This window comes from Zea mays, chromosome 4 (assembly GCF_902167145.1).
Source record: "Zea mays cultivar B73 chromosome 4, Zm-B73-REFERENCE-NAM-5.0, whole genome shotgun sequence".
Taxonomy (NCBI): Eukaryota; Viridiplantae; Streptophyta; class Magnoliopsida; order Poales; family Poaceae; genus Zea; species Zea mays.
This window is the reverse complement of record NC_050099.1, coordinates 224,618,909-224,645,222: the sequence shown is the minus strand read 5'-3', so window position 1 is coordinate 224,645,222 and position 26,314 is coordinate 224,618,909. Positions and strand designations below refer to the sequence as shown.

Here is a 26,314-nt window from a genome sequence, read left to right as displayed (position 1 = left end):
ATATATATATATATATATATATATATATATATATATATATATATTATCCACTATTAATTTTTTTTCCAACTATTAAACTCCTATGTGATGTGTGTAACGCATAGGGAAGGGGGGAACAGTGACCCCCTCAATCTGGCGTAGAGGCTATTTTCCTCTTATACTGTGCATGGTAGAGGAGCCAATAGAGTGATGTGGTGCACCATTTTGTCGGCTACTGTAGCCACTAAAGCCGACGGAGGGGGCGCGTCGTGAGAAGTGCTGCGGGCAGCCTTAGGGGAGGGAGGGAGAGAGAAAGGGAGGGAGATCAAGAGAGGGAGGGAGGAGAGATGGGGGAGGGGAGAGCGAGCAAGAGAGAGGGAGAGAGTGTGGGAGGGAGAGTGGAGTCGTGGAGAGAAAGAGGGAGGGTAGAGAGGGGGAGGGGGAGAGAGAGAGACAGAGAGCGAGTGTAGGGATGAAAACGGAACGGGTACCCGGAACGGGTATCGGATACGGGTACCAAAACGGGACGTAATTTCGGATACGGATACGGGTATTTTGTTTATCGGGATGGATACGGGTATTACCCGGATATTGAACCTCGGATACGGGTAGGATACGGAATCACTAATACCCGGGCAGTACCCGAAAATCCCTGGTCGGATACGGGTACCCGGAATTCGGGTACCCGTTTTTTCTTTTTCTACATAATATAGTTATAAAGTCATAACTTTTACATATGAAATCGGATGAAGATAAAGTTTATATGAAAATTGTAGAGCTTGAAGAGATCTATGACTTTGTAATACATTAATTTTTTGTTTAAACAATATTTTAATGATTTAATTGTATTTTGATGATTTTCTATGACAAGAAATTAATAATACATAAATAGCCTCAAAAAATCGTGATTTTTTACGGAGATACAACATATGTCTATATGTAACCATAAAAAATGTTTGGATCATAAGATCTATAAGATGCCCACGTTTCTCTCCTTTCACTTTCACTTATTTGTATGAGTTACATGTGAAATTAGTGTAAGTATCCAAGTTTCAATATAATCAGTACTTCACTTTATCATTTTCATACGAGAACTTGAGTTATCTTCATATAAATTATTTATTAGTTTTTGTAACTTATTTGCAACTTTTTAGTGAAACTAGAATATTTTATGAATTTTAAATATTGCGGTGTTGGTTCTACAATGTTCTTATGATAAGCAACTTTGAACTGCATGATAGTGTTCTTATGATAAGCAACTTTGAACTGCATGATATCAATTTTAGTGGTTTCCTTTCTTACATCTGATCTATCATATACATGATTATGTATTGCTTAACTTACGGATGGTTGGACAATTAATATCATCGGATGAACTACCCGACAATTATCCGATACCTACCCGAGTAGTATCCGTTATCTGTTTCTTACCCGTCCGGATTATTACTTGGTCCCGTCATGTATCCGCCTCGAATCTTAACTACTCATATCCGGTCTCGCATCCGAGAGAAATACATTAAGGTAGGATACAGGTGTATCCGTCCCGTTTTCATCCCTAAGCGAGGGAGAGAGTTGATGTACACCATTTTATCAACTAGTTATTTATAAGGAGTCACCAGGGCTCGACAGAATTGTGCTGACCTTAAATATTGCACAGTGTAAATGTCAGAAATGATATGATACATATTAAGTTGCTGCTTTAACCGCCAGCATGCCATCTTGAGCCTCTATTAACCTGCCAAAAGATAATAATCCAGCTTTCCCAGAGTCACAGCTATAACATCTATATAATATAGCTAGTGAATATACAAGTCATATTACACAGCTGCAGCCCGCATTTGACCGCTGGAGCAAAATGCTTGTCAACAACAAAATTATCAAGATTACATCAAAATGCACATTATATGATTGATGACAAATAAGCAGCAGCCAGAGTTTTGCCTTTCCAATAGTACAACTCAGAAGAACTCTGGCAAATTTGTAGTACTGATACTGCATAATCCATTAATGTCAAATGTATACACAAAAATCCTTGATCTGGGAATGCTTACACCAAGATTTGTGGCAGCAAAGTTTGACAACCTCGGTCCAAAGGGAAGTGTTTTGATATCAAAATTTCTCTACCAGAATAAAATTCCTATTTCTAAACAAATATTTCTATGAAAAATTATTCCGAAACCAATTTCATTTCTTAGTAAAATAAAAAAATACAAGTAAATTTCTAGAATAAATCCAACTTCACAATATTTAGAATTGGTACTTTGTTGAATCTATTTATTGATATAATATAGGTTACTAAATTAACCATACACATGCAACTCAGATATGCCAGATAAGCTAATATGGAGATAATTAGGTCTTAAAAACTTGTTTCATTCATCTTGCATGGTAAAAAGGAAAAGGAAAAGGAAAAGGAAGGTACATTCTGACTTAGACTACGAGGCTGCAACAAACCTGATGCTGCATCCGGACCCAAAATTCAATAATTTCTATAAAATTCTGTAGAGCAAATTCAAGTCCAATGTTAACGCTTTCAGTTTCCCTGTATGGTTAAAATTACAAAAATAAATGTCAAATATAACAAGAGTCGCGACTCCCAGCTACACAAAATTAAACCAAATATACATAATTTCCACATTCAAACCGATCAATATTCAAGCGGAACCACTGCCCACTGGCGTACTGGAGACAGTTAGGAGTTGGAATATACAAATGTGGGCTAAGATATGGTTGATTCAACAAATTAGTCACAGAACAAGGTTGATGACAAAGTCAATGCAATTAATGTAGAGGAAGTTGCAGAACTGAAATGACTACAGAACTATATGGAGTACAAAGAGTACACAAGGGGCGACTAGTAGACATTAGTGCCAGTGCATCCTATGACAAACAATGTAATATATGATTGATTAAAATAAAATAGAACTGTAATAATAATCGATCAATATCATATTTACATTACCTGGTTCATATTTAATGCTAATTCTGCCATAGATATTACAGTAATGCATGGAGATACAAATGTGTCCTTTAACTTGCACAAAAAGAAAGGTATCCAATAATCATGGCCCGTTGACAGTATTTGAACATACAAAAATGATCTCATATCACCTCTGCGTTTCAAAAGAGACTGGCCAATTGACAAAACTGTCTCAAGTCTCCATAAGCAGGTTACTCTCAAACATGAAGATCAGTCAGAGAGAGAGAGCGAGAGAGAGAATAGTCCAACCATCAACCAAGATTTAGCAAATTAGTAACAAAAACATATGTCCCTGAGCTGAAGGTTGCAATCATGACAGATGCTGAGAGTAGTCCAACATGCAGCAAGTTCATCGCAAAGGAATGTGGAAGTTGATAATAGCCTAGTGCAAATCCATGGCACCAAGTTCTTCTAAAGTTAACATTAGCTGCACTTGATGCAACTACAGAACTAAAAGCAATGCCGAACTCTTCAACTAACAACACAATAAATCAAAACATTCCATGTATGAGTTCAACTGGACACAATCTATGATACCTTATCATTGAGGTATGCAAACTTACATACACATTAGCTCAGTATTATTTTCTGTGTGCCATCAAAAGTATAGCCCAGAAAACTGGAATACAGTAGTTCAATCCAATGTTGCACATTGATGAACCAAGAATGATAGAAAGACAGAACCATCAAGCAACAAAAGGCAGTCAAGATATATAAGACAAATTTACTTTGTTATTTCAAGATCTGGTGCATTTTGTACGGCGTTCATGAAAAGGCACACTGAAAAGAATATATTGTGAACTCCTAAACTATAAGAATCAACTAAGCTGAACAGTTGTAAGAAGCCTTGTGAGTTTACTGAGAGTTTCTCGAGCAGAAACAGTGTCAGGATGGTGCTCGCCACAGATAGAAGTACGGATAAATATGGCCTTCCTTATTAAGTCATCTCCAATGTCATATTGTCCACCCCGGAGCATCAGCTTGGCCCTTGTTTCCAGTACAGAAGCTTTCAGAAGAGCCAGCTCCTGCCAAAGATAAGTGTACTGGGCTTCTGAATGAGCTTGCCTAAAGCAGGAGAATGATGTTTCTCTCCATTTGCCAGCATGAGCAAGCATGGACTCAGCTGCTCTCTCTAATGCATCAGTGCACAGGCGAAGCAGCTCTAGTGCTGCATTACAGCGGGAGTATGTTATAAATGTTTGTATTGCAAGTGGCATGACAATCTGTTTAACATAGAACATTAGTTCAGATGGTCTCAGTTCTACCAACAGAGGATCAGAACCAAATCCAAAAACCATGAAGCACGAAGCCCACAGGTGCTCAGAGGAATGTTTGATTGAGCCTTGGAGGTACACTGACTGGACCATGGCCGGAGCTGTTCTTGTGCCTCCTAGCTTTCGAGCATATAGCCTGATCAGATCATGGAACTGTACATGTTCGGGCTTTGCACTGCATCTGGCAATTCCAAACCTCATTAACATTGCAGCTGCTTCAGCTTCAGATTTCTTCATCCTAGAAGTTGCAAGGCCACAAGTAAGTGGTCGCCACCACTTTCTCCACCTTGGACCCCTCCATTGCTTCTTTGGGACTTTGTGTGCAGCACGAGCCAACATGTGAATTGGAACTGCAGAGGGTGCAAACCAACCACATACTTGAAACATCCGAGTTGCCAGACTCCTAGGACCATCTGCATGGTCAAATATTGATAAGCACACATCCAGCAGGCGGACAAGGATTTCATGATTTTTCAAGCTGAGAACTTCTCTATCATTCCATGAAAAGTTCCTGATGAGCGGTGTACGATTCAATGTGTCAAGTAGCCTAGTTGGAGTGATTGGAAGCTCCGAGAGTATAGCTCCAACAATACTTAGGCCAAGAGGTAATCTTCCAAGCTTTTCCTCAATGATTTTGAGTGCATCAGTTTCCACCAGTGGATGGTCCTTGACACCTCCCTTCATTAAAGTCATTGCCTCAGCACCAGATAAATAAGAAAGCTTCATTGGTTCCAAGTTCATCACTCGTGGAAGACGTGTTGTTATGATGAAGTGAGTCTCCCCACCAAAGTGTGGCAGAAGGTCCATTATGACTCTCTTATCCCACCAATCCTTCTCACTCTCCAAATTATCAATTATGACTAAGAACGGTATGTCACGCATCAATTCTTGACGAATTTTGGCAATGGCTTCCTCTTCTTGCTCTTCAAAGCATCGATCGCTTCCCTTTTCATGCAAGTGACTATCTACACTTAAGTCAACTTCCAGAAAAGTCCGCAGAGCCAAATAGTTCTGTCGAATATATCGGCTTTCCCCTCTGACCCACAGAACCATCTTGTATCTCTGAAAGAATCTATATGCATACTCCAAAACCAAGTCTGTCTTGCCAATTCCAGGCTCCCCTGATATGCAAGCAATACCCTTACCATAAAGTATCTTCCTAGATCTTTTTTTCCTTCCACACCTTACGCCATTCTTCACTCTCAGTGGACGCCCATGCCACAATGGACTACCCAGCCTCTGCATCTCAATATCTTTCTCAGTCTCCTTCCAAATAACAGGCTCCTTACCTTTGCTGTCATCAGTATTCATGTGCTCATGATTGTTAGCAGACCGCCTAACTGCAAGGCCTTTTCTCCTCTGCTTTGTCGTGAGCTCAAAATATTCTCTTTCTCCATCTCCCATGACATCACCAAACAAAATGAGTTCCAATTCGGAAAGCTCTTTTTTCCTACCGACAAAATCATTGTTACGAGCGAAAGGGAATTCCTCCTTCTCCAACCTCCCTTTTCCCCGGTACACCCTATCAACCACGCTCCTTCTGCCTAATTTTGTGGCCAAGAGAATGATTGCTTGGAGTATGCAATCTCTCCAGTTGCCATCATTCGCTTCTAGTTGCACATCTACCACCCGGGAAAGAGCATCAACCGATTCCATCCACTCGTGTTCCATCCCACCATATAACATCCACAGCTCACCACCATGTTTCTCCCACAAATCTCCTCGCTTCTCGACGATATCTCTGGCAAGGCAATCAGCTGCATCCAAATCAAAAAATATAGGGATAAGATTTCTCTTGCCAAAGAAGTTCCTGAGCTCCTCAATGGTATAAGGGTTGCCGAATGACTTCTTTGTGAGGATAACAACTCCATATGTGGAAGCATTCATTATCCTCTCGACAGCATCATGGCTGCGAGAATTTCGGCATCTAGACCTGTCAGAAACAAAGCAGCTGATTCCATGGATCTCTAGTTCTGCACGGAGCCAGTTTGTGAACCTCAGCAGTGAAGCCTTGCGGCCGTGAAATCCAACGTACACATCGTAACTGCGAAGCCTGCTGACAGAGGCAGACGACGTTGTCGGTTGGCACGATGATGATTTCCGATATATTCCCCCTAGCCTCTTGTGCTTTTCCTTTGGAGCCGAACGACCACCATTGCTGGTTGCTGATGAACTGCCTTGGCATGGGCCATTGAAAGTAGAAACAAAGCTGGGATTGTTGTAGACAATTGCTGGAGTGCCAAAGTTGCTTGAAGTGCACAGGCTAATAGGAGGAGACACATCTGACGGCAAGACCCCAACGCTAGCTGATGGTAACTCCTCCTGTGGTGTGAAGGAATCACCAGAGAGTATATCACTGATTTTCAGCACAATACCATTGGAGGAGCAATTGTTCTCAGGGTCAGTGTGCTCTGGGACACGGGCAGACAGTGACCGTGGCGTGAAGAAAGGGGACTGGTTTGCTGAAACAAATGCTGATGAAGAGGACGACAGGTTCCTTGATGCTGCCGAGACCAGCACCTCGGCATCAGAGGTTTCATGTTGAAGCTTCATAAAACCATTTTTGAGCTCTGTCCACCCCTCAGAGTCGTTTGGAGTTCAACTCATCCACGTCGCAACCGTTATCTGCAGAAGTTGAACAGATGATTCCCTCAGTAACCTGAAAGTAATAGTGCACTGCACATTGAAGGTAGCCTTCTCTGAGAAGAATGCTGCTGATGAACAGGATATGGAGACGGTACAATACAACAGAGACGTCAAGCATTTCAGTGATCTTTGCGGTGGAGAAACAGACAAAGAAGTACGAGCAGCAAAAAGGACAGGCCAAAAGACAAGGCACTAGTACGTCATGACTACTGACCCAAACAGGAGTAAGTGAGATTCAACAGGCTAGCGGGGTATTAAATCGGCGATCCAGAAAAGGCAGACAAACAAACAAGAATGAATCAGCAGGAATGGCCCATCGAATACTTGGGAAAAATAAACAAAAAACAGTCGAAGAAATAGAGGAATGGGGGGGGGGGGGGGGGGGGGGGGGGGGGGGGAGTAAAGTGCAAAAAGGCTGCTGCTTTTGCTATGAGCTGTGCGCTTCGCTGCGACGGCAATGAATGCGAGAGAGCATGATAACAGCGGCGTCATTCGATGATACGGATAGATAACCAGAACCGAGGATGAAGAACCTGGAGCCGGAGCGGCGGCGGGGGGGGGGGGGGGGGGCTCGGTGACGAGTGGAAGGCCGGCGATGGCAGAAGCTGCGCCGTCGACGTCACCGAAGAAGAGAAGGAAACACCTAAAAGCAACCGGAAACACGGTGGGTTCGGATCAGCAGGGGAGGCAACAAGCAAAACAAGCAAGCCGAGGCGAGGGGGAGATGAGATTTGGATCTGGGTGCGAAGCGCACCAACCGAATCTGAGGAGCAGTACGACTGAGCGGCGACCCGGGGTCCGCCTCCGCGCGCGGATCTCGGCTGGACGGACGGACGGAGGCAGGCGAGGGGGCCGCCGCCGCTTTTGTGGATCCAGCGCAGGGAGAGGGGGAGAGCGGAAAAAGGTACGAGTGAACTGTAGCGGAAAGTGGGTGTGGGGTAGAGATGGCAATGGGTACCCACGACCCGATACACGATGGGTATTTACTCCATTAGGGTATGTATGTGGGCTAAATATTCTACCCGTGGGTCTGTTATTGGGCAAAAATCTTCACCCAATGGGTAAACGGGTATTAGAACGTTCTGCCTTCACCCATACCCGCTAACCCGTGGGTATAAAATACCCAATATAAACTTATCCGAATCATGAACTTGGACTTTAGTCATCTAACTTTTTTACTATTTAACAACAATTTAATGACCATGTAATGGAACATGTAATGTGCTATATAGTACTATCATAGTGTTACTACTTTATCCAATTATCTTTGGTGTGTTGAATGGATGGTTAAATGATGCTAGAAAATTTTGTAATGGTATTTATATGGATATACTTGACATTTGTATAGTATAATATTTTGATAGTTGTTTAATTTTTGTGGGTACGGATGACTCGATGGGTGACCCATACCCACATGGGTATGGGTATGGGGGTAAATCCATACCCGCCAGTGTATATGGGTAACCCGGTGGGGTTATTTTTGTGTTGTGGGTATGGGTATGTGGTACTAATACCCGGTGGGTATTTACCCATTGCCATCTCTAGTGTGGGGGATGAGATGCACCGCAGTTACAGTGGTTTTAGCGAGGGCAGGGTGGATTTAGAATGAGATTAGCGTGGTGCGTGAGATACCATTACCAAGCTGCTTCTCGGTCTTCGCCTGCGTGTTCCCATGTGTCGTGTGTGAGCGATTGATTAATTAATTCGTCGAAGCGGCTGCCGAGCCGGGGAGAGGATGAAGTGGGACTGTGGGAACAGCGGGCGCGGGCTCTAGCCGCACCTGAAGAAAATTTCTTATCTCTACTGTCTCTTAAGAATGCAGCGTAGACGTCTACAGGGTGATATTCTGCCCCCGACATCCTCCTCTTCGCTCTACTCCTTGAAGCCGTGATCGGAGCCGCCATCAACGCCCTCCACCCCCCCCCCCCCCCCCCCCCCCCGCTCAGGTCCCCCTCTGCGGCAGCGGCAGCCGGCATTCCCAGCCCCCAAAATCCTATTTCCCTCTCCCACACCACGCGTCGCGCCCGTCTGATTCCGCCCGCCAGCCACGCCCGCAGATCTCGCTTCGGCGCCCTGATTCCGTTGTATGCAAGGTCACAGCCCTGCCTTCCATCGTCGCCCCCATGCCACGCTCCCCTTCCATCCTCGCTCACTTCCAGCCGCCAACGGAGCCCCCCACGTACGTCTGGCAGAAACTGTAGAGACCGTCGAAGACGGGGCAGTCCTCGCCGATGTTGAAGCGCTTGAGCGCGCGGATCTGGTCCTGCTGCGTTTCGGGGGTGACGGACCAGAGGAAGGAGATGTAATCGTCGGCGTGGAAGCGACAGAGGTCGCGGGCAGGGTGAGGGCGGAACACTTGCATCTGGTTGAGGAGGCCGTAGCGGCCGAGCAACGCGTGGGTCATGCGGATGCGGTGCGGCTTCATCGGGTGGCCCTGCCCGTAGTAATAGTTGCCCACCTCCGCGTCGTAGAAGTAGCAGACGCGGCGCTTTGACCCGTCCGTGCCAGTGGTCGGCAGGGGGTTGCCGCCGCCGCCGGCCGACTCGTCCATCGTCGGATTAGTGTCGGCGCGTCCATCGTCTATGTTTTTGGCTATTTTTTTACCAATATCTCATCAATCGTAGTTCAGTAGTGTTATCTTTTTGCCATCCCCATCTTTGGATGATCGGCCATGGCTTATTTGTTTTGAAGAAAAATCTTATTTCATATATGAAGCTTCACTTCACGAGTTCTTGCTAGCAGCATTAGGTTATGTCCCTTGGTATATTTAGTTACTCATCTTAGAATTTGTGGTGTTCATGCATGTTTCTTTTCCCTTCCTTCTTTTCCATTAGCAAGCTTGTCTCTGATTTGAATGCTGCTACACTATAATATAGATGTTCTGGACAACTCTTCATGCTCACGAGTTGTGTTTTACGCATGTTCCCAATCTAACCGGATCTTCTATTTATGGATGCTTTTATCTGCAGCGTTTGGTTGAAGCTAAGTTGCAAGTGGTGCAGCTAGATGCAAATCTGCTAAGGTAAGAATGTAGCCTCGGGCTGTGATTCGTTGATACCTGTGTTGATAAAGGAACCCGGGATGTAGCAATGTGGTTCTACCAAAAATAACATAAATACTCATAATAGCCATACGGTTTTTTGAGAAAAGTTTGGAACAAAAAATGAAATAGAAGGGAAAGACATAGTTGATAAAGATATATTAGTCAGCATTACAATATGCTTAGCCTCATGTTGCTTTGTTGTGCAGTATAAGGCGAGCTCTGTTAGAGCAAGGAATAGAAGCAGTACTCAGGTACCTCAAAGAAAATTTGCTTGCTGATTAATGTTTGTATGACAAATTATTGTTGCAGTCGTGCAATACGATTTTTTGGCCACTATATCTTGTGCTACTTACAGTTTTTTGGACTGAATTTTGTGTGACAAGGGAGCTTTGTATAGGCACTAGAGGGCGAAGCTAATGATCATTGACCCTGTACTATACAACCTATTAAAGTCTGACGTATTCTGGATAATAGAGAAAATGAGTGTCCTTTCAGGCTCTTCACTTGTAACTATCAGCCATATTAGGCGCTACTTCATGATTATTGTTTTTTCAGTATGGTTATTGTTTTTCAGTTTGCTGTTTTGGGTTTTTTTTGGTGGGAGACAAGTGAATTTATGTCATGAACAATTTTTTGTTTCGAGGGAAATTACATTTGAGAAGGTCGATTAGACAATGGTAGGGACTGCACAAGCAACCATATTAATCATAATTATGATTACCTTTTTTCTACGAATCATTAAAATTAGCAAGTTCTTTTAAGATCTTTGAATACTTTTGATTCATGAACTAACAATTTCTCTTCATGTTCTTGTTCTGGAGACTCCTGATGGCCCTGTTTTTAGAGTAATGCTATTGCACGCGATAGCATATATACCCACACTTTCCAATTAAATTATTTCTTGACTTTTCGCTGCTGATGACATGTCTCTATATCTTTTCAGTTGCTCGCTTGAAGGATGACAACCCTCTTTTGGGGTCTTCCCTTATTGAACAAGTGACTGATTTATCAAGTGTATGTGCAGACTAAGGAAACAACTCTCTCTCTATATATATATACCTTTAAAATGTGTTTTTTGTTGAAAAAATGGAGGATGCTAGGGTTCGTGGTCGTTTGGATCAGAGCGCTCATCATCTACCTCTGCAACTCATGTTTCTTTGTCTTATACAAAAGATAGATCGATCGAATATATTATTTAAGCAAGATATACCTGTATGATATATAGATACCGTAGCAACGCACGGGCAACTAACTAGTTTGCTAAGAAAACATCTATTTTGACATCGAAATTTTGAATCTAGGCTCTCGTTTCTTCCTACTTTCTATTCGTTTTTAAATATCTATCTCCTTTTTATTTTTCCTCTCTATTTCACCTCCTCTCCCCTTATCCACGTTATTTAGCTCCCTATCTACACTTTAATTAAGTTATTTGATTTTTATACATTAGTTTTTGGATTTTTAAAAAATATTTAATATTTCAGTATTGTAATACATATTGTTATCAATTAATTAAACTTAAAATAGATTAATTTCATATAGGTAATCACTGATGAGCAAAGAGAGAAATTAGGAGAGATTTTCTTCTCACTCGAAAGAGGGGAGGAGCACGAACGGTTAGAGGGCAGGGAGAAGACAGTACATGCCAAATTGAGGAAGGAGACGTATCCAAGACTTTATCTATGTGTCGCCTCTTTCCTCTTCTATTTCCTAAATAACACTTGCATTCACTTTTTCCATTCAAGAACACTATGGACCACAATACATATACAAAAAATACCATTAGATTATGGCCAACAGTTCGCGCATATAGTCACGCAAAGCACTGTTTTGCACTATAGATTATATTGTTTATAGAGTAAAGTTTAAAATAAGAGATGAGATAAGAAAGACTACTAGGCTATCTTCAGCAAACCAACTATTTTAAACTTCACTATGCAACGGTTATATACATGATATGTTGAGCACAGCCTTAGGTCCCTTTGGTAGGGTTTTTTTGAAACGACTTATGTTCTAACTTTGTTATTTTTTAGCGACATGTAACACCCTAAATTTTAGGTATAAAATTTTATTTTCTCGGTACCCAAAAAATTCAGGTGTTACTCTCTATTTTCATTTTCTCTTTAGTCATTTTCTTGAAATAATAAAGTTATTATATATATAGTTTATATATTTGGTGCCCTGCCTTCCAATAACTAAAGGAAGCCCTGGCCCACGATGCATCTGGTTTAGGCGGCTATAAAAGCACCTCTAGGCTGACAGGAATTAGGTTTTAGCGGCGGCGACAGTGGTTCCCTTGGCATGCGAGCTGCGGCGGGGCTCTCCCGAGGTGGGCAAGCGGTGGCGCCCCGAGGCGGACGACCGGCGGTGGCTCCCCAAGGCAGGCGACTGGCGGCAGCGCTCCTGAGGCGGGCAGGCAAGCGGCGACGATGCTCCTGAGGCTAGCGGGTAAGCGGCGACGGCGCTCTCAAGACGGACAAGTGGCGGCGGCGCACCCAGGACCACTGGCGACGGCGGTTGCACGAGGCGCGGTAGGCTTTGGCAGCGACGGCGGCCACGGGAGAGCGGGTGGCTCTGGCGGTCGCGTGAGGCGTGGTCATCTTCGGCGATGGCAGCCACGTGAGGTGTTGGTGGCTCTGGCGTCCTTCGATGACCAACTCCTCTGATTCGGTGGCCTCGGCGGCGTCCTCCGGCGATGACCTTCTCTAATCCTTTGTTTATACATGTGGCTGTTGGTTAAACCCATACTAAGATTATTTTTTCATTAATTATGATGTACAATATAGGTATTTATGCAAATTTCTATAACGATTTATGTTTTACGCGATATCAGTCATCCAACTTATGCGTGTATGTTATGAGAACGAAAATGTCATTCAAAATTTGTGCACATACCATGGAAACTCTCACGACATGTCATGATTTTTAGATATGAATAAAAATAGAAATTACATGCATGTGCCTAGTGGTTGCCATATTGTTCAGATCTACCAAAAAATAGGTCCACATGCATGTGTCTGGTGGAGGACACGTCTGAATGCATGTTCCTGGTGGAAGGACAACGTACAATCACGTACATATTTTTATGTCACTTTGTATACATATCTATGCCAATATTACTCAGATATTTTTAATATTGAATATAAATTGTATATATGTATATACGTTTTTTGTAAAATAAAAAATATAATCGGGTCGGGCCAGCACTACAGGCCGAGGCTACAGCCCAAGCACGACACATCGTTCTTGGCTCTTGCTAGCATTAGGTCGTTTCTGTGACCACATTGGCGCAATAGACTCTATGGTGTTTGAGGTTGCTGAATTGGATGAAGCAACAATGATTTGTCACACTAACAGTAAAATGAAAGGTTATTTGTTGGTTTTAAATGTTAGTAATTCTACGAAGTCGCATAATTTATATGGAGCACATCCAGTTTTTATTGATGCCCGACTTTAGCAATCACTCCATATTTTGATCTATCTTTTTTATAAGTTTGAGTTCATGTGACTTATTTTAGAAACTTGAGCTCACAAATTTTCTCTTATTTGGTCTCTGTATGGTGGAATTATGACATTCTATAATCTCTGTTCGTTCAGTTAGTTGTTGTGAACTCTCTTCTAATCGCTCACTTCATTGGTCGTGTTGTACCAAGACATATTGGATGGAGTAAACAATAACATCAGTTAGCCAAATCAAAAAAATATTATACGGAGAGCGGAAACAATCAATAAAAAATCTTGAATTTTTTTGGTGGATAGTTTACGTGAGTATTGTTGTAAGCCGTCGCAACGTACGGGCAACTGACTAGTATATATATACTAGTCTAATACCCGTGCTAACGCTACGGTTCCGAGGAAGGGAGGGATTGGCAGCGGTGGCGCTAATGAGTTAACAAATATAAAAGATAATAAAGTGAATACCCATTAATAAACGTAACAAAATCTTGCTAACACTACGACAAATCTTTAGATTCATTGTCCATGTACTTTAATAATTATACCAAGAATTTGGTCCTCAGGACATTCCCATTCTGCACATTCAATGTTACATATCATTGAATTCAGTTAATAATTAATTATACAAGATCTAATACACAAGCTAGAGTGGATAATCTACCTATGAGTGGATAATCTACCTATGTCATCTCCTATATCTATAATAATTTTTAAGAGATCTCCTAAAAGAAGCATAATTTCTCCGAAATACAGTAGGAACAAAATTGCAGGACTGGTAATATTGCAGATCTCTTAAAAAAATATTCCAGATACATTAACCGTTAGTCAGAATGCATCTGGTTGGCGCACCCTTGCATATCCAGTGCATTGTAGGAACAACAAAGTGAATGTATATGGCAAAGAAATCTTATACCTTAGAATCTAAAGAACATGCTAAAAATGCAGAAGTGTCACTGAAGCCATATTTTCTAACAGTATTATTGCTACACTAACAGAGTCTGCACACTGAGTTGTTGTTTTATACATGAGCCTTGTTTATATGGGTTACAACTGTACTCGAGCTCCCATGTGCATTATTTGTGTGATGTCAGTTATAAGTTGGATTGGAGTCCATTATGTTGTGGAGTTAAGATGTAAAAAACAGAAAGTTGGTTGTTCCTATCGATGTGGAATCTCCTGGTGTAAAACTGAGACATCAATATGCATAAGGGATAAATTTCAGATAATGGTTGCAAGTATTAGATAGGTTATGTCAGACATGGGACTTTAGTTGACTCTGCTAGAGTGTGCACATTGAGTTGCTATTTTATATAGGAGTCTTGTTTATATGGGTTACATACTTACATCAAGATGCGCAAGAGAAAAATGCACAAGGATTGTTGAATAATGTAACTAAGAAACTACAAGCGAGGTAGTTCAGTCGAGGAAAAGCAATGTAAAAGCTTAGTTGGTGCGGGTTACAGGCAACAAATCATTTCTATTTAATCATAACCAAACACCCCTCCTAGGTTCAAGTATCATTTTATTGAGCAACAAATCATTTCTATGTAAAAGTTTAGTGGACAGATGCAAGGATCTTTTTATCTCACACTTAATCATAACCAAACACCCCTCCCAGGTTCCTAGCAAAGTGGAGAGATGCAAGGATATTTTTATATCGATTAACCTCTGTTCTCCACAACTGTTAGGCCAGCGCGCTACATGAGGCCCAGGCCCAGAAAAATAAACATTACCTCTGCTGGATTTCTCAACAACAGGAAGAATCTCAGGCTGAAGACCTTTACACCGTACTATAAAAGCAAGTGCACACACTTGTGTTTCGTATCATATATACACAAGTATACAATAAAAAGGCTCAATAGTATACTATGTTCACAATCCCAGAAGAACAAGCATGACAGATAACGAAAGAAATCTCTGCTCCTAATAGAGACACCATGATAGCAACGCCTATGCACAAGCATCTTGTGGGCAGCCGTCGTGAGGAAAGAACAAGGCAAAGACGGCGTAGCAACGCATGGGGGTGGGAGAGAAAGGAGGAGAGAGAGGGAGGGAGAGAGAGCATGAAGTCTGGGACGACAGCACGACCAGATCCTTGTGCGACTATGCCCTAATTGCCACATATACATGCCATCGCGGAGGTTGTTGGCGGGGCGACCATCACCGAGGCAGAGGTGGTTTCGTGGGCATCACGGGTGGGCGGCGTAGATGGGCACGGGAGGCAGCGACGTGGAGGTTGTTGGTGGGGGTGCGGCGCAGGAGGTGGTTGCGAGAGTAGTGGGTTGAGAAGGATGCAGAGATTGACGCGGGGGAGCGGCAGCGTGTGCGTGTGGGCAAGAGGGGAAGATCACGGGTTTGCGGGGGCGAGTGGGCGATGGTGGAATACTATCCATGCACAAAACTGGTGCAGGCGTGGTTGTGCTCGACGGCCGACATTTCCGGCGACCAATGACGTCAGAGGCGAGGCTGTTTGCTGTGTTGAAGGACGCGACTGCGCGGATCTTGTCGTCAGTCATTTTTGTCGGCGATCTTGTCGGCAATGGACGCGTCGACGACGGTCTCGTCGTTGGCAGCCTTGTCGACGGCGGTCTCATCTATGGTGGCCTTGTGGGCGTAGGCTCGTTGAGGCTGCGCTAGATCAGCGTTTGGCTAGGAGTTATCACGAGGCCGATAGAGAAAGACTCGCTTGTGGGTTATGCGTGCGTGAGAGCAAATGAGATGAGCATGATCCTTTAAAGATGGACCATTGGATGTGTTTTATTAACATGTTAAACGTTGTTTATTTGATCTGGGGCGTCGGATTTTTAAACTGCTATTTCTCTGGAGATAATACGGTGAGTGGTTTTAGCAGGTGGATGATTGTGTGGGATGTAGTCTTTGGTGTACTTAGCATAGTCTTAACTGGTGGGTTTAAAGGGTAAGATAAGATAAGATAAGATATGTTTCACTCGGGCACAAAACAATGGAGGAGCCTGGGGCGGTCCCCACACGTGCCATTGCACGCATGCATGCGGAGGAGGCTAGCTTTTTTTGCATGCATAGTTAGATTTTTACTTTTTTATATTTTCGCCACACAATTCACATTTCTAGCATGCATGACTAGGCATTTTCCTTTTTTTACGGCACACATCACAAATTTTTCATTTTTTGCATGCATGGTGCTTGGTTTTTTATGCATATACACTTAGTAATTTTATAATAATCGCTCAGTAATAGTTGTAGTCACTAATATTGTAGTCACTAGTCAATAATTTTATAGTAGTAATAGCTCAGTAACAGATGCACTCAGTAATTTTATTGAGCAGTTTCTCATTAATTGATGTAGTTAGTAATATTGCAGTCATTAGTAAGTAATTTTATTGCAGTCATCACTCAGTAATAGATGCAGCCAGTAATATTGTAATAATCAGTTCGTTATTTTACTACAGTCATCGCTCAGTAATAGATGCAGTCAGTAATATTACAGTCACTAATCAGTAATTTTACAACCGTAATCGCTCAGTAATAATTCCAGCAGTGAAGAAATGTTCGATTATTATTGACAGAACGTTGGATTATTTACTGATAAAACGTTAGATTATTACTAGTGAAGCATTGGGTTATTAACGACAAAACATTCGATTATTACAGACGAAGCATTGAGTTATTACCGACGAAACGATCGGTTATTACTAGCGAAGCGTTGAGTTATTAACGACAAAACATTTGGTTAACACCGACGAAGCGTTGGGTTATTACCGACGAAACATTCTGTTGGTCACTTGTTCTCAAATATTGTGGATCAAGAACAAGGCAACACAACTGTTAAAGATTAAGGACCTTCGTCCTCCGAAGCATTATCTCCTTTCGGATATAATGATCTTCAAACGAAGGTCATAAATGACACACTTTCATCATTTATGATAATAAGAATCCATAGAGATAATATATATTATCCATTCATTCATATATTTATTTCATGATATACACATGAACATTAACAAAATTTATATTACATTGATACCTTCAGCTTGTTTGAAGGTGTTGACGCGAGAACAATTACAATCCAGGGTGAACAGTACGGGGGTACTATTCATCTATTTATAGGCAACCGCAATGGTTCGTACGCTATTACATTTATGCCCTCAATGATTACATATAGAATTCACAAAATGTCACAAGGGTAACATCGCCAATTGTATTTAATAACTTGAGCAACACCTTCTCCTTGCATTGTCTCATTGCTTCGTCGTGACGAAGCCTGCTTGACGAAGCATGCTTCGTTGTACTTCCCTTTCGTTATGTGGAAGCCACGTTGTCTACTCGTTTTCACCGTGATGAAGCTTGTCAGACGAAGTTTACTTCGCTCCTCTTGTGTCATTCTGAAGCTTTTCTGATTAATGAAGCTACTGTAATATTCAGTAGTACGCTGAAAGCAAATGGTTAGTCGTGTTTTGAGGATCTTCGGAAGAGGAAGGCCCCCAACAGTAGCCCCTCGCAGTATTAATTTGTTTCTTTGTAACAAATTCAGACTGCGAAATAAACGAAAGCCTTTAGCCGAAGGTCCGAAAAAACACCTTTCCTTCGCTAGAATAGTGAAACATTCTGCATTGTGGGCCCCACCGCTTAGTGGTGCTTTGTGTATATATACAAAAGCTTGCGCTGAGAATATTTTTCGTGCTATCTAGATTTGTGCTATGCTTGTCGTTTTAGCTTTCTTCCTCTGTGACCACAATTGTTTTTTGAGCTTCGACTTTCTGTTGTAATCATCACTGAAATGCCCGAAGATAAGAAAAGCATGGACCCCGCGCTTGCTGGTTTCTACGAAGCCAAGGAGAGGACTAACTTTGAGAAAATCGCTTATGAAATGTTAGATGGGTTGTCTGGGGATTCCAGTGACAGCGAGAGTTTTGATGTTGAGAGTGAGAACGAAGATGCCGAAGATCGGTCATGGAGGCCAAATCATGTTGTTTTTGGAAAATCCATTGTTAAGCAAGGGCAGATTGAAGCAATGAAGGACAAATATTTCCATGATATATCCATAGTGAGGGCTGGGGGAGAGAGTATTGTTCCTCTTCCTAAAGCAGACGAAGTAGTGGTATTCAAAAGTTTTATGAAGGCTGAGCTTCAATTTTCCGTGCATAAGATGTTAGTCGAAGTACTGAAGACATTTAAGATATACCTTCATCAGCTTACTCCCGAAGCTTTGATTAAAGTTGGATTTTTCATTTGGCCTATTAGGAGCCAAGGGCTGGAGCCAGATGCCAACTGCTTCTGCAACATTCACGAATTGTCCTATCAGACGAAGGTAGTTGGGAAAGAGCAATATCATAACAAATTCGGATGCTACAACTTTGTGTACCGATCTGATGTGAGGTGTCCTATGACAACGTTTTGGAAAAATGGCCGGACTCTTGGATGAAGCAATGGTTTTATGTCAAGAATGATCTGAGTAAGAGGATGTGAGGGGCATAATCCAGTGCCCTATACGATCACGCTTCGGCATCAGGAGGCCTTCGATCGCAAGTGGGAATGAAGTACAAGCATGTTTGATGGTGTAAGGAAAATGGACCCCGGGCCATTTGGCTTAATGAGTTTTGGTGTTTGATGATTAACATAATCCATGAACTAATGAGTTTCCTAGTGTTTGTATTTATAGTTCACAGGATGCTAAAGTATCTTGGACCAAGACATTGAGGAAAGCAACACCTCAAAAGAAGACATTATAAAGATCAAGAGGAGTCCAAGAGAAGAAAGAAGTGTTGCCTGCGGACTGTCTGTGCATGGAGCACCGGACTGTCCGGTGCCACACGCTGGACTGTTCGGTGCACCAGGGAACCACAGCCCAACGGCTAGTTCTAGGTGGCACTGTGCAGAAAAGACCACCGGACTGTCCGGTGTGAAATCCGGACTATCCGGTGTGAAAAGCCTGCAGCGCCAACGGTCACCTGCCGCGACAGGGCAATGGTTAGGCGCACCGTACACTGAACAATGTGTTGTACGGTGCACCACCGGACTGTCCGGTGTGCCGCAGAGAGCATCAACTTTTCTCCAATGACTAGAATTGTGTTGGGGGCTATAAATACACCCCCAATTGGCCATTTCCAAGTGTGGGAGCCCAAGCAACATACCAAGGCATATAGTGCACATTTCCAAGAGCTCAAACACCCAAGTGCTTAATAGAATCACTCGGTGATTAGCGTAGGTGCCTTGCGAAGTGCTTAGGTTAGTTAGACCACTTTAGCGCTTGCTCTAGGTGAACCCTAGTTAGTTGAGTGAGTTTTGTAAAACCACACAACCCCTCGGCTCTTGCGCGAGCCGTTGTAATTGTACCGAGTGGGGCGAGAGTCTTGCGAGACTGTGACAACCGCGTTTGTGTCACGGCCGCCACCGTGTACCGGAGGGAACGAGGCCCGCGACATTTTCGGCCGGAAGCTCGAAAGTGGAGACGGCGGGGAGCGTCCAAGAGGAGCCGTAAGCGGAGCACCACTTGCGTGTGGAGAAGACCCGCGACTCTCTACGGAGTTACTCGACCGAGGTGCTTGGCCCTCGCGTGGGCTTCCCTTTGCGTAGGGGCACCAACGAGGATTAGTCGGGACCTTTCGTGGTTCCGGATACCTCGGTAAAAATAACGGCGTCATCCACAAGAGTTTGCATCTCTACTTCACTCTTTAACTTCCACATTTATATTAAGCATTTAAGTTTCAATCTTGTCTTTTATACTTATATAGTGTAGATTGAAACTTAGCCATTGCGATAGAGATAGCAACACTTAGACAAAACCTAGTTTGCACTCTCTAGTTTGATTATTTGCATAGGTTTTGCTCTAGGGATTTATTTGTGGCCTAGTTTAGTGAAAGTTTTAGAAGTCCTAATTCACCCCCCTCTTAGGCGTCACCCATTTCCTACAAGTGGTATCAGAGCTTGGTTTGGCTCATTTGAAACGCTTTAGCTTCACCACTAAAAGAGCCGACGCTTTTTAGAGGAAGGGATGGATACCCATAGGCCACCACACTTCGACATCACTAACTTTCCATATTATAGTTCTAGAATGGCTTGTTACCTAGAGGCCGTTGATCTAGGTGTTTGGAGAGTCACTCGCGACGGGATGAAACTCCCAAAAATCCTGAGAAACCCACCACGAGTGAAAATTCATTTAAATGCTAGAGCCAAAAATTGCTTGTATGAATCTATTAGCATGGATATTTTTAATCAAGTGTTCACATTGAAAACTGCTAATGAGATCTGACTAAAATTGCATGAGCTCCATGACGGCACATCCAATGTTCGTGAGCAAAAACATTGCCTAATCTTAAATGAGTATAATTCTTTTGCTATGAAAGATGATGAGCTCGTTAGAGATATGTATTCTCATTTGAATCTAATCATCAATGAGCTCAATTCTATTGGCATTAATAAGCTAGGTGATGCGGACATTATGAGGAAGATTATCTCCCTGCTACCACAACGAAGATATGAGAGCATCATCACCATTCTTCACAAATGGAGGACTTGAGTACAATGACCTCGACCATCGTGATTGGGAAAATCGTGGCATTTGAAATGTCGCGAAAAATGTGTCAGGGAGAGGAGCCAACTTACTCAAGGCCATATGCTTTCTCATGTGATGAAAGGAAGGGTAAAAAGAAGGCTCCCACTCCAAGTTCCTCAAGTGAAGAAGAGGAAGAAGAAGAAAGTGATGATGAAGGAGATAATTAACCATCAACATCATCCTCCGAGGACGAAAAAACAATCCGACACGTCGGAAAGGTAATGGGGATGATCCGCAAGATTAATCTAATGGGTGTGCCCCTGCAGGTAGAAGACCTTTTCTTTAACATTGACAAGAAAAAGCAAAGAAAGAGAGGATGCATCACACTTTAGGGACAGCTATCCAACTATGGTCGAACCCAAAAAGGAGAGGAGCAAAGGCAAGGCGCTAACAAGTGTCAAGACTTGGGACGATTCTTCAAGCAAAGATGAACCTCCAAGGACGTGCAGCCACCGATCCTCATCACGCTCATCACGCAAGTGCCTTATGGCAAGAGGTAAAATGAGTATCCCATCCTCTAGTGATGAAAGTAGTAGTGATGATGAAGGTGAGGGAAAGCCCTCAGTAGATGAGCTTGCGGAAGCCGTTAAATTTTTTCAGGATGTTTGCACTAAGCAAAAGGCTCAACTTAAAACTTTGAAAAATACGTTGATTAGCTCTCAAAATGATTATAAAGGTTTGCTAGAAAAATTTGAAACTTTTGCAAACATAAATAGTGAGCTATCAACTAAAATTGAGCTATTAGAATCTAGTGCTCCATCCACAGCTACCAATGATGGCCTTATTAAAAAGAATGAAAAACTTAAGGCTAAGTTAGCTAGCTCCCAAGATACTATTTAAAATTTGCTAGAGAAAATGGAAATTCTTAGCATACACAATAATGAGCTAACTACTAAGCTAGAAAATATTGGTAGCACCCTAGAAGTATCTTTGGTTGAAATACCTGAAATTATTAAGAAAGATGCTTCTACTTCTTGCTTTGATTTAATTGATGATTCTAACCCCTGCAACCAAGTTTTTGTTAAGAATATTGTTGTAGAAACATGTTCGAATGAGGTTGCAAAGAAAAATGAGCAATTAAGGCAAGAAGTGGCTCGCCTTGGCAAGGCTTTGTATGAAAAAGGCAAAGCCAAACAAATCCAACCGTCACAAGATAACACCACTGCGGAAGCGAACAAGCCTGTGGAGGGTGAAACCGTGATTTGTAGGCTATGCCACGAGGAAGGCCATAAGTCTTTCCAATGCAAGGCGATGACCGGGGATAAGCAAAAGCAAAAGCCAACAAACAAAATATCCAACACCTACATCAAAAAGGTGAACAAAAAGGATGCTACACCATATTTAATCAAGAAGAAAAAGAATGGAAAGGTGATAGCAATCAAGGCCAACAAGCAAGCCAACAAAGGAAAGGGAGCCAAACTCATCTGGGTGCCAAAGGAAATAATTTCAACTATGAAAAGCACCAAGAAGGTTTGGATCCCGAAAGGGAAGTGAGTAGTCCGAAGGACCACAGGAATTTGGAGACTTGGCAAAGTTGGGATGTATATCATAGGATACATCATATTGGATCAAGTTTATTGCCAAGTGGGTTAGTGAATATTTTGGACCCAAATTTCCCCACCCATGACTAAGGTTACTAGATTTATTGTATTCCTTATTTTTAGATATGTGTATCTATTATATCTAGTTTTACCTTTCATGCCTAGTATTACATTTGGTATTTACTTCTGTCTAAATGCATGCATACTAGGTAAATCACATGGTAGGATTGCTTGTTTCCAATTCATTTTCATGAGCAAACCTACATGGTCTAAACTGTTTAGTTAAAGCACGACACATAGCTTATTGAACATCCCTAAGTAAATGACACCAATGCTTTAAAAATCTTACATCCTACATTTGGTATCATTTATCTTATATGTGCCAAAGCTCGGATTATGGATAATCTGTCCCTCTTGATATCAAATCAAAGTGCATGTCTCCTACAAGTATTCAAAACTTGTATGCACACCTTCAGGGGGAGGTTACTCTATAATCTAAGACTTTGAGACTAATATCTTTTTTCAAGTCTATTTCATGTGATAGTCTCATTGTAAGGAAAATGAAGTCCCCAGAGAAAGACAACAATCTTCCACTGCAAAATCTCTAAGAACTCTCATGTCTCACGAGCCTGCCATTGGTCTTCAATTGGTCTGCAATTAACTTTCAATCGGTATCTTTGAGACTACACTTCGTATCATTTATATATCTTCTCCAATATTTGATTAGACTATATTTTTATATCTTATACTTCCATGTTGCTATACATGCATAAGTGGTTAAATCATATTCTGTTACCTATGCATAGGAAGTTAGTCTAATCAAATCATGTCTTGCACCTCTAAGTTTCACATGTTTTTTCCTAAAGTAGAAGATCTCTGTCAGGGGGAGTATTTCTTCGTCTCTAAAAAGGGAAGAAATTTCTTTCTAAAGAGAACACTCATTTAGGGGGAGTAACTATTTGATGGTTCAACTGGTACCCTACATGTGGTTTAATTTAGTATCCTACAATTGGTATCATTTGACAAAATTTCTTATGAGGGCAGGCCTTATTTACTTCCTACATGCTTTTAGTGTCTTCCTTTTCGGTGGTTGATGCTAAAGGGGGAGAAGTTTAGGGACCAAAGCAATGAAAAATGTATGAAACACCAAACACCACCAATTTAAAATTTTATTAATTCAAGTAGTTTTTCAAGTGGTTTTGGTTCTTTGGTCCAAAATAGGAAGTAAGTGAATTATGGAGTTAGGGGAAGGCTTAAGTCCATAATATCACATTGTGGGAACAAACATGCATCCTAGCAAGTAGATTGCATATTTTTATTCAAATACCTGTATTATTTGCTTGCTTTGGTTGTGTTGTCATCAATCACCAAAAAGGAGGAGATTGTAAGGAAAATGGACCTCGAGCCATTTGTCTTAATGAGTTTTGGCGTTTGATGATTAACACAATCCATGAACTAATGAGTTTCTTAGTGTTTGTGTTTATAGTTCACAGGATGCTAAAGTATCTTGGACCAAGACATTGAGGAAAGCAACACCTCAAAAGAAGACATTATAAAGATCAAGAGGAGTCTAAGAGAAGAAAGAAGTGTTGCCTGCGGACTGTCTGTGCGTGGAGCACCGGACTGTCCGATGCCACACGCTAGACAGTCCGATGCACCAGGGAACCATAGCCCAACGGCTAGTTCCAGGTGTCACTGTGCAAAAAAGACCACCGGACTGTCCGGTGTGAAGTCCGGACTATCCGGTGTGAAAAGCCTGCAGCGCCAACGGTCACCTGCCGCGGCAGGGCAACGGTTAGGCACACTGGACACTGAACAGTGCGCTGTCTGGTGCACCACCGGACTGTCCGGTGTTCCGCAGAGAGCAACAACTTTTCTCCAACGGCTACAATTGTGTTGGGGGCTATAAATACACCCCCAATCGGCCATTTCCAAGTGTGGGAGCCCAAGCAACATACCAAGGCATATAGTGCACATTTCCAAGAGCTCAAACACCCAAGTGCTTAATAGAATCACTCGGTGATTAGCGTAGGTGCTTTGAGAAGTGCTTAGGTTAGTTAGACCACTTTAGCGCTTGCTCTAGGTGAACCCTAGTTAGTTGAGTGAGTTTTATAAAACCACACAACCCCTCGGCTCTTGCGCGAGCCGTTGTAATTGTACCGAGTGGGGCGAGAGTCTTGCAAGACTGGGACAATCGCGTTTATGTCATGGCCGCCATCGTGTACCGGAGGGAACGAGGCCCACGACATTTTCGGCTTGAAGCTCGATAGTGGAGACGGCAGGGAGCGTCCGAGAGGAGCCGGAAGTGGAGCACCATTTGCGTGTGGAGAAGGCACGCGGCTCTCTACGGAGTTACTCGACCGAGGTGCTTGGCCCTCGCGTGGGCTTCCCTTTGCGTAGGGGCACCAATGAGGATTAGTCGGGACCTTGCGCGGTTCCGGATACCTTGGTAAAAATACTGACGTCATCCACGAGAGTTTGTATCTCTACTTCACTCTTTAACTTCCGCATTTATATTAAGCATTTAAGTTTCAATCTTGTGTTTTATACTTATATAGTGTAGATTGAAACTTAGCCATTGCGGTAGAGATAGAAACACTTAGACAAAACCAAGTTTGCACTCTCTAGTTTGATTATTTGCATAGGTTTTGCTCTAGGAATTTATTTGTGGCCTAGTTTAGTGAAAGTTTTAGAAGTCCTAATTCACCCCCCTCTTAGGCGTCACCTGTTTCCTACAGATGGCCTTCAACATAATGTGTACTTACATTGGCACCAGAGGTCTAGTTCAAGAGCACATTGCTTATAAGGTATGGCCACTTGTTAATGACTGGGAGATGCCGAAGGAGACCGCTGCTGGCTCCAGCGAAGGTGGCTTGGTTTATCTGAGATACACCTATCGCTACAGAAGTCAGTTTGACAAGCTGAATGAGGATTGGATTGAAGTCGTTGAGGCGATCAATGATGAGCTGTTGGGGGCTTATACAAAGGATGAGGACGAAGCCATGAACACTGCCTTCGGCGCTTGTGGCAAAAGGAGACTAAACAGATTTTTTGATGTGATCGGATTTATTAATCCTTGAGAGCACCTAGAGGGGGGGTGAATAGGTGATCCTGTGAAAACTTAAACTTATAGCCACAAAAACTTGTTAAGTGCTAGCACAATGATTGCCAAGTGGCTAGAAAGGAGTCTCAACAAAACACAATACCACAAGAGATCAATCACAGAGATGACACAGTGGTTTATCCCGTGGTTCGGCCAAGACCAACGCTTGCCTACTCCACGTTGTGGCGTCCCAACGGACGAGGGTTGCAATCAACCCCTCTCAAGCGGTCCAAAGACCCACTTGAATACCACGGTGTTTTGCTTGCTTTTTCTCAATCCCGTTTGCGAGGAATCTCCACAACTTGGAGCCTCTCGCCCTTACAATTGAAGTTCACAAAGAAACACAGAGCAAGGGGGAATGAGCAATGCACACAAGACTTCAAAAGATCAGAGTAACAACACGCACACAAGTCGCAACAAGAGCTCGCAACACAACTCAAAGAGTTCACAACTCCACAAGAGCTCTATATGCTATCACAATGAAACGAATGCGCGAGATCGATGTCTTGGTGCTTAGGAATGTTGTAGGAATGCTTGGTGTGCTCCTCCATGCGCCTAGGGGTCCCTTTTATAGTCCCAAGGCAGCTAGGAGCCGTTGAGCACAAATCTGGAAGGCCAATCTTGCCTTCTGTCGTCGGGTGCACCGGACAGTCCGGTGCACACCGGACACTGTCCGGTGCCCGATTTCCTTCCTTAAATGGCGAAGCCGACCGTTGCAGATGCGGGAGCCGTTGGCGCACCGGACATGTCCGGTGCACACCGGA

At 42.7% G+C, this 26,314-nt stretch overlaps 1 protein-coding gene across 5 annotated transcripts; it reads right to left on the bottom strand.

Annotated features, from left to right (window-relative positions):
• Nucleotides 1–1,744: 1,744 nt before the first annotated feature.
• On the bottom strand, nt 1,745–7,817 carry LOC103654660 (Disease resistance protein (TIR-NBS class)). Of its 5 annotated transcripts, XR_004857968.1 has the most exons (4): nt 7,638–7,817; nt 7,413–7,522; nt 2,942–6,858; nt 1,745–2,521 (listed from the first exon to the last, which is right to left on the bottom strand). XR_004857968.1 is itself a non-coding variant. In XM_020552855.2 (3 exons), the coding sequence occupies exon 3, from the start codon at nt 6,784–6,786 to the stop codon at nt 3,778–3,780; it is 3,009 nt and encodes a 1,002-aa protein (XP_020408444.1). In that variant the 5' UTR covers nt 6,787–6,858; nt 7,413–7,522; nt 7,638–7,817; the 3' UTR covers nt 1,745–3,777. The 5 variants fall into 5 exon arrangements, 4 of the variants coding, with proteins under 4 accessions (XP_020408444.1, XP_020408445.1, XP_008679719.1 ...); XM_020552855.2 differs by having other exon boundaries at nt 1,745–6,858; XM_020552856.3 differs by lacking the exon at nt 1,745–2,521 and having other exon boundaries at nt 3,436–6,858; nt 7,634–7,817.
• Between the last annotated feature and the right edge of the window lie 18,497 nt (nt 7,818–26,314).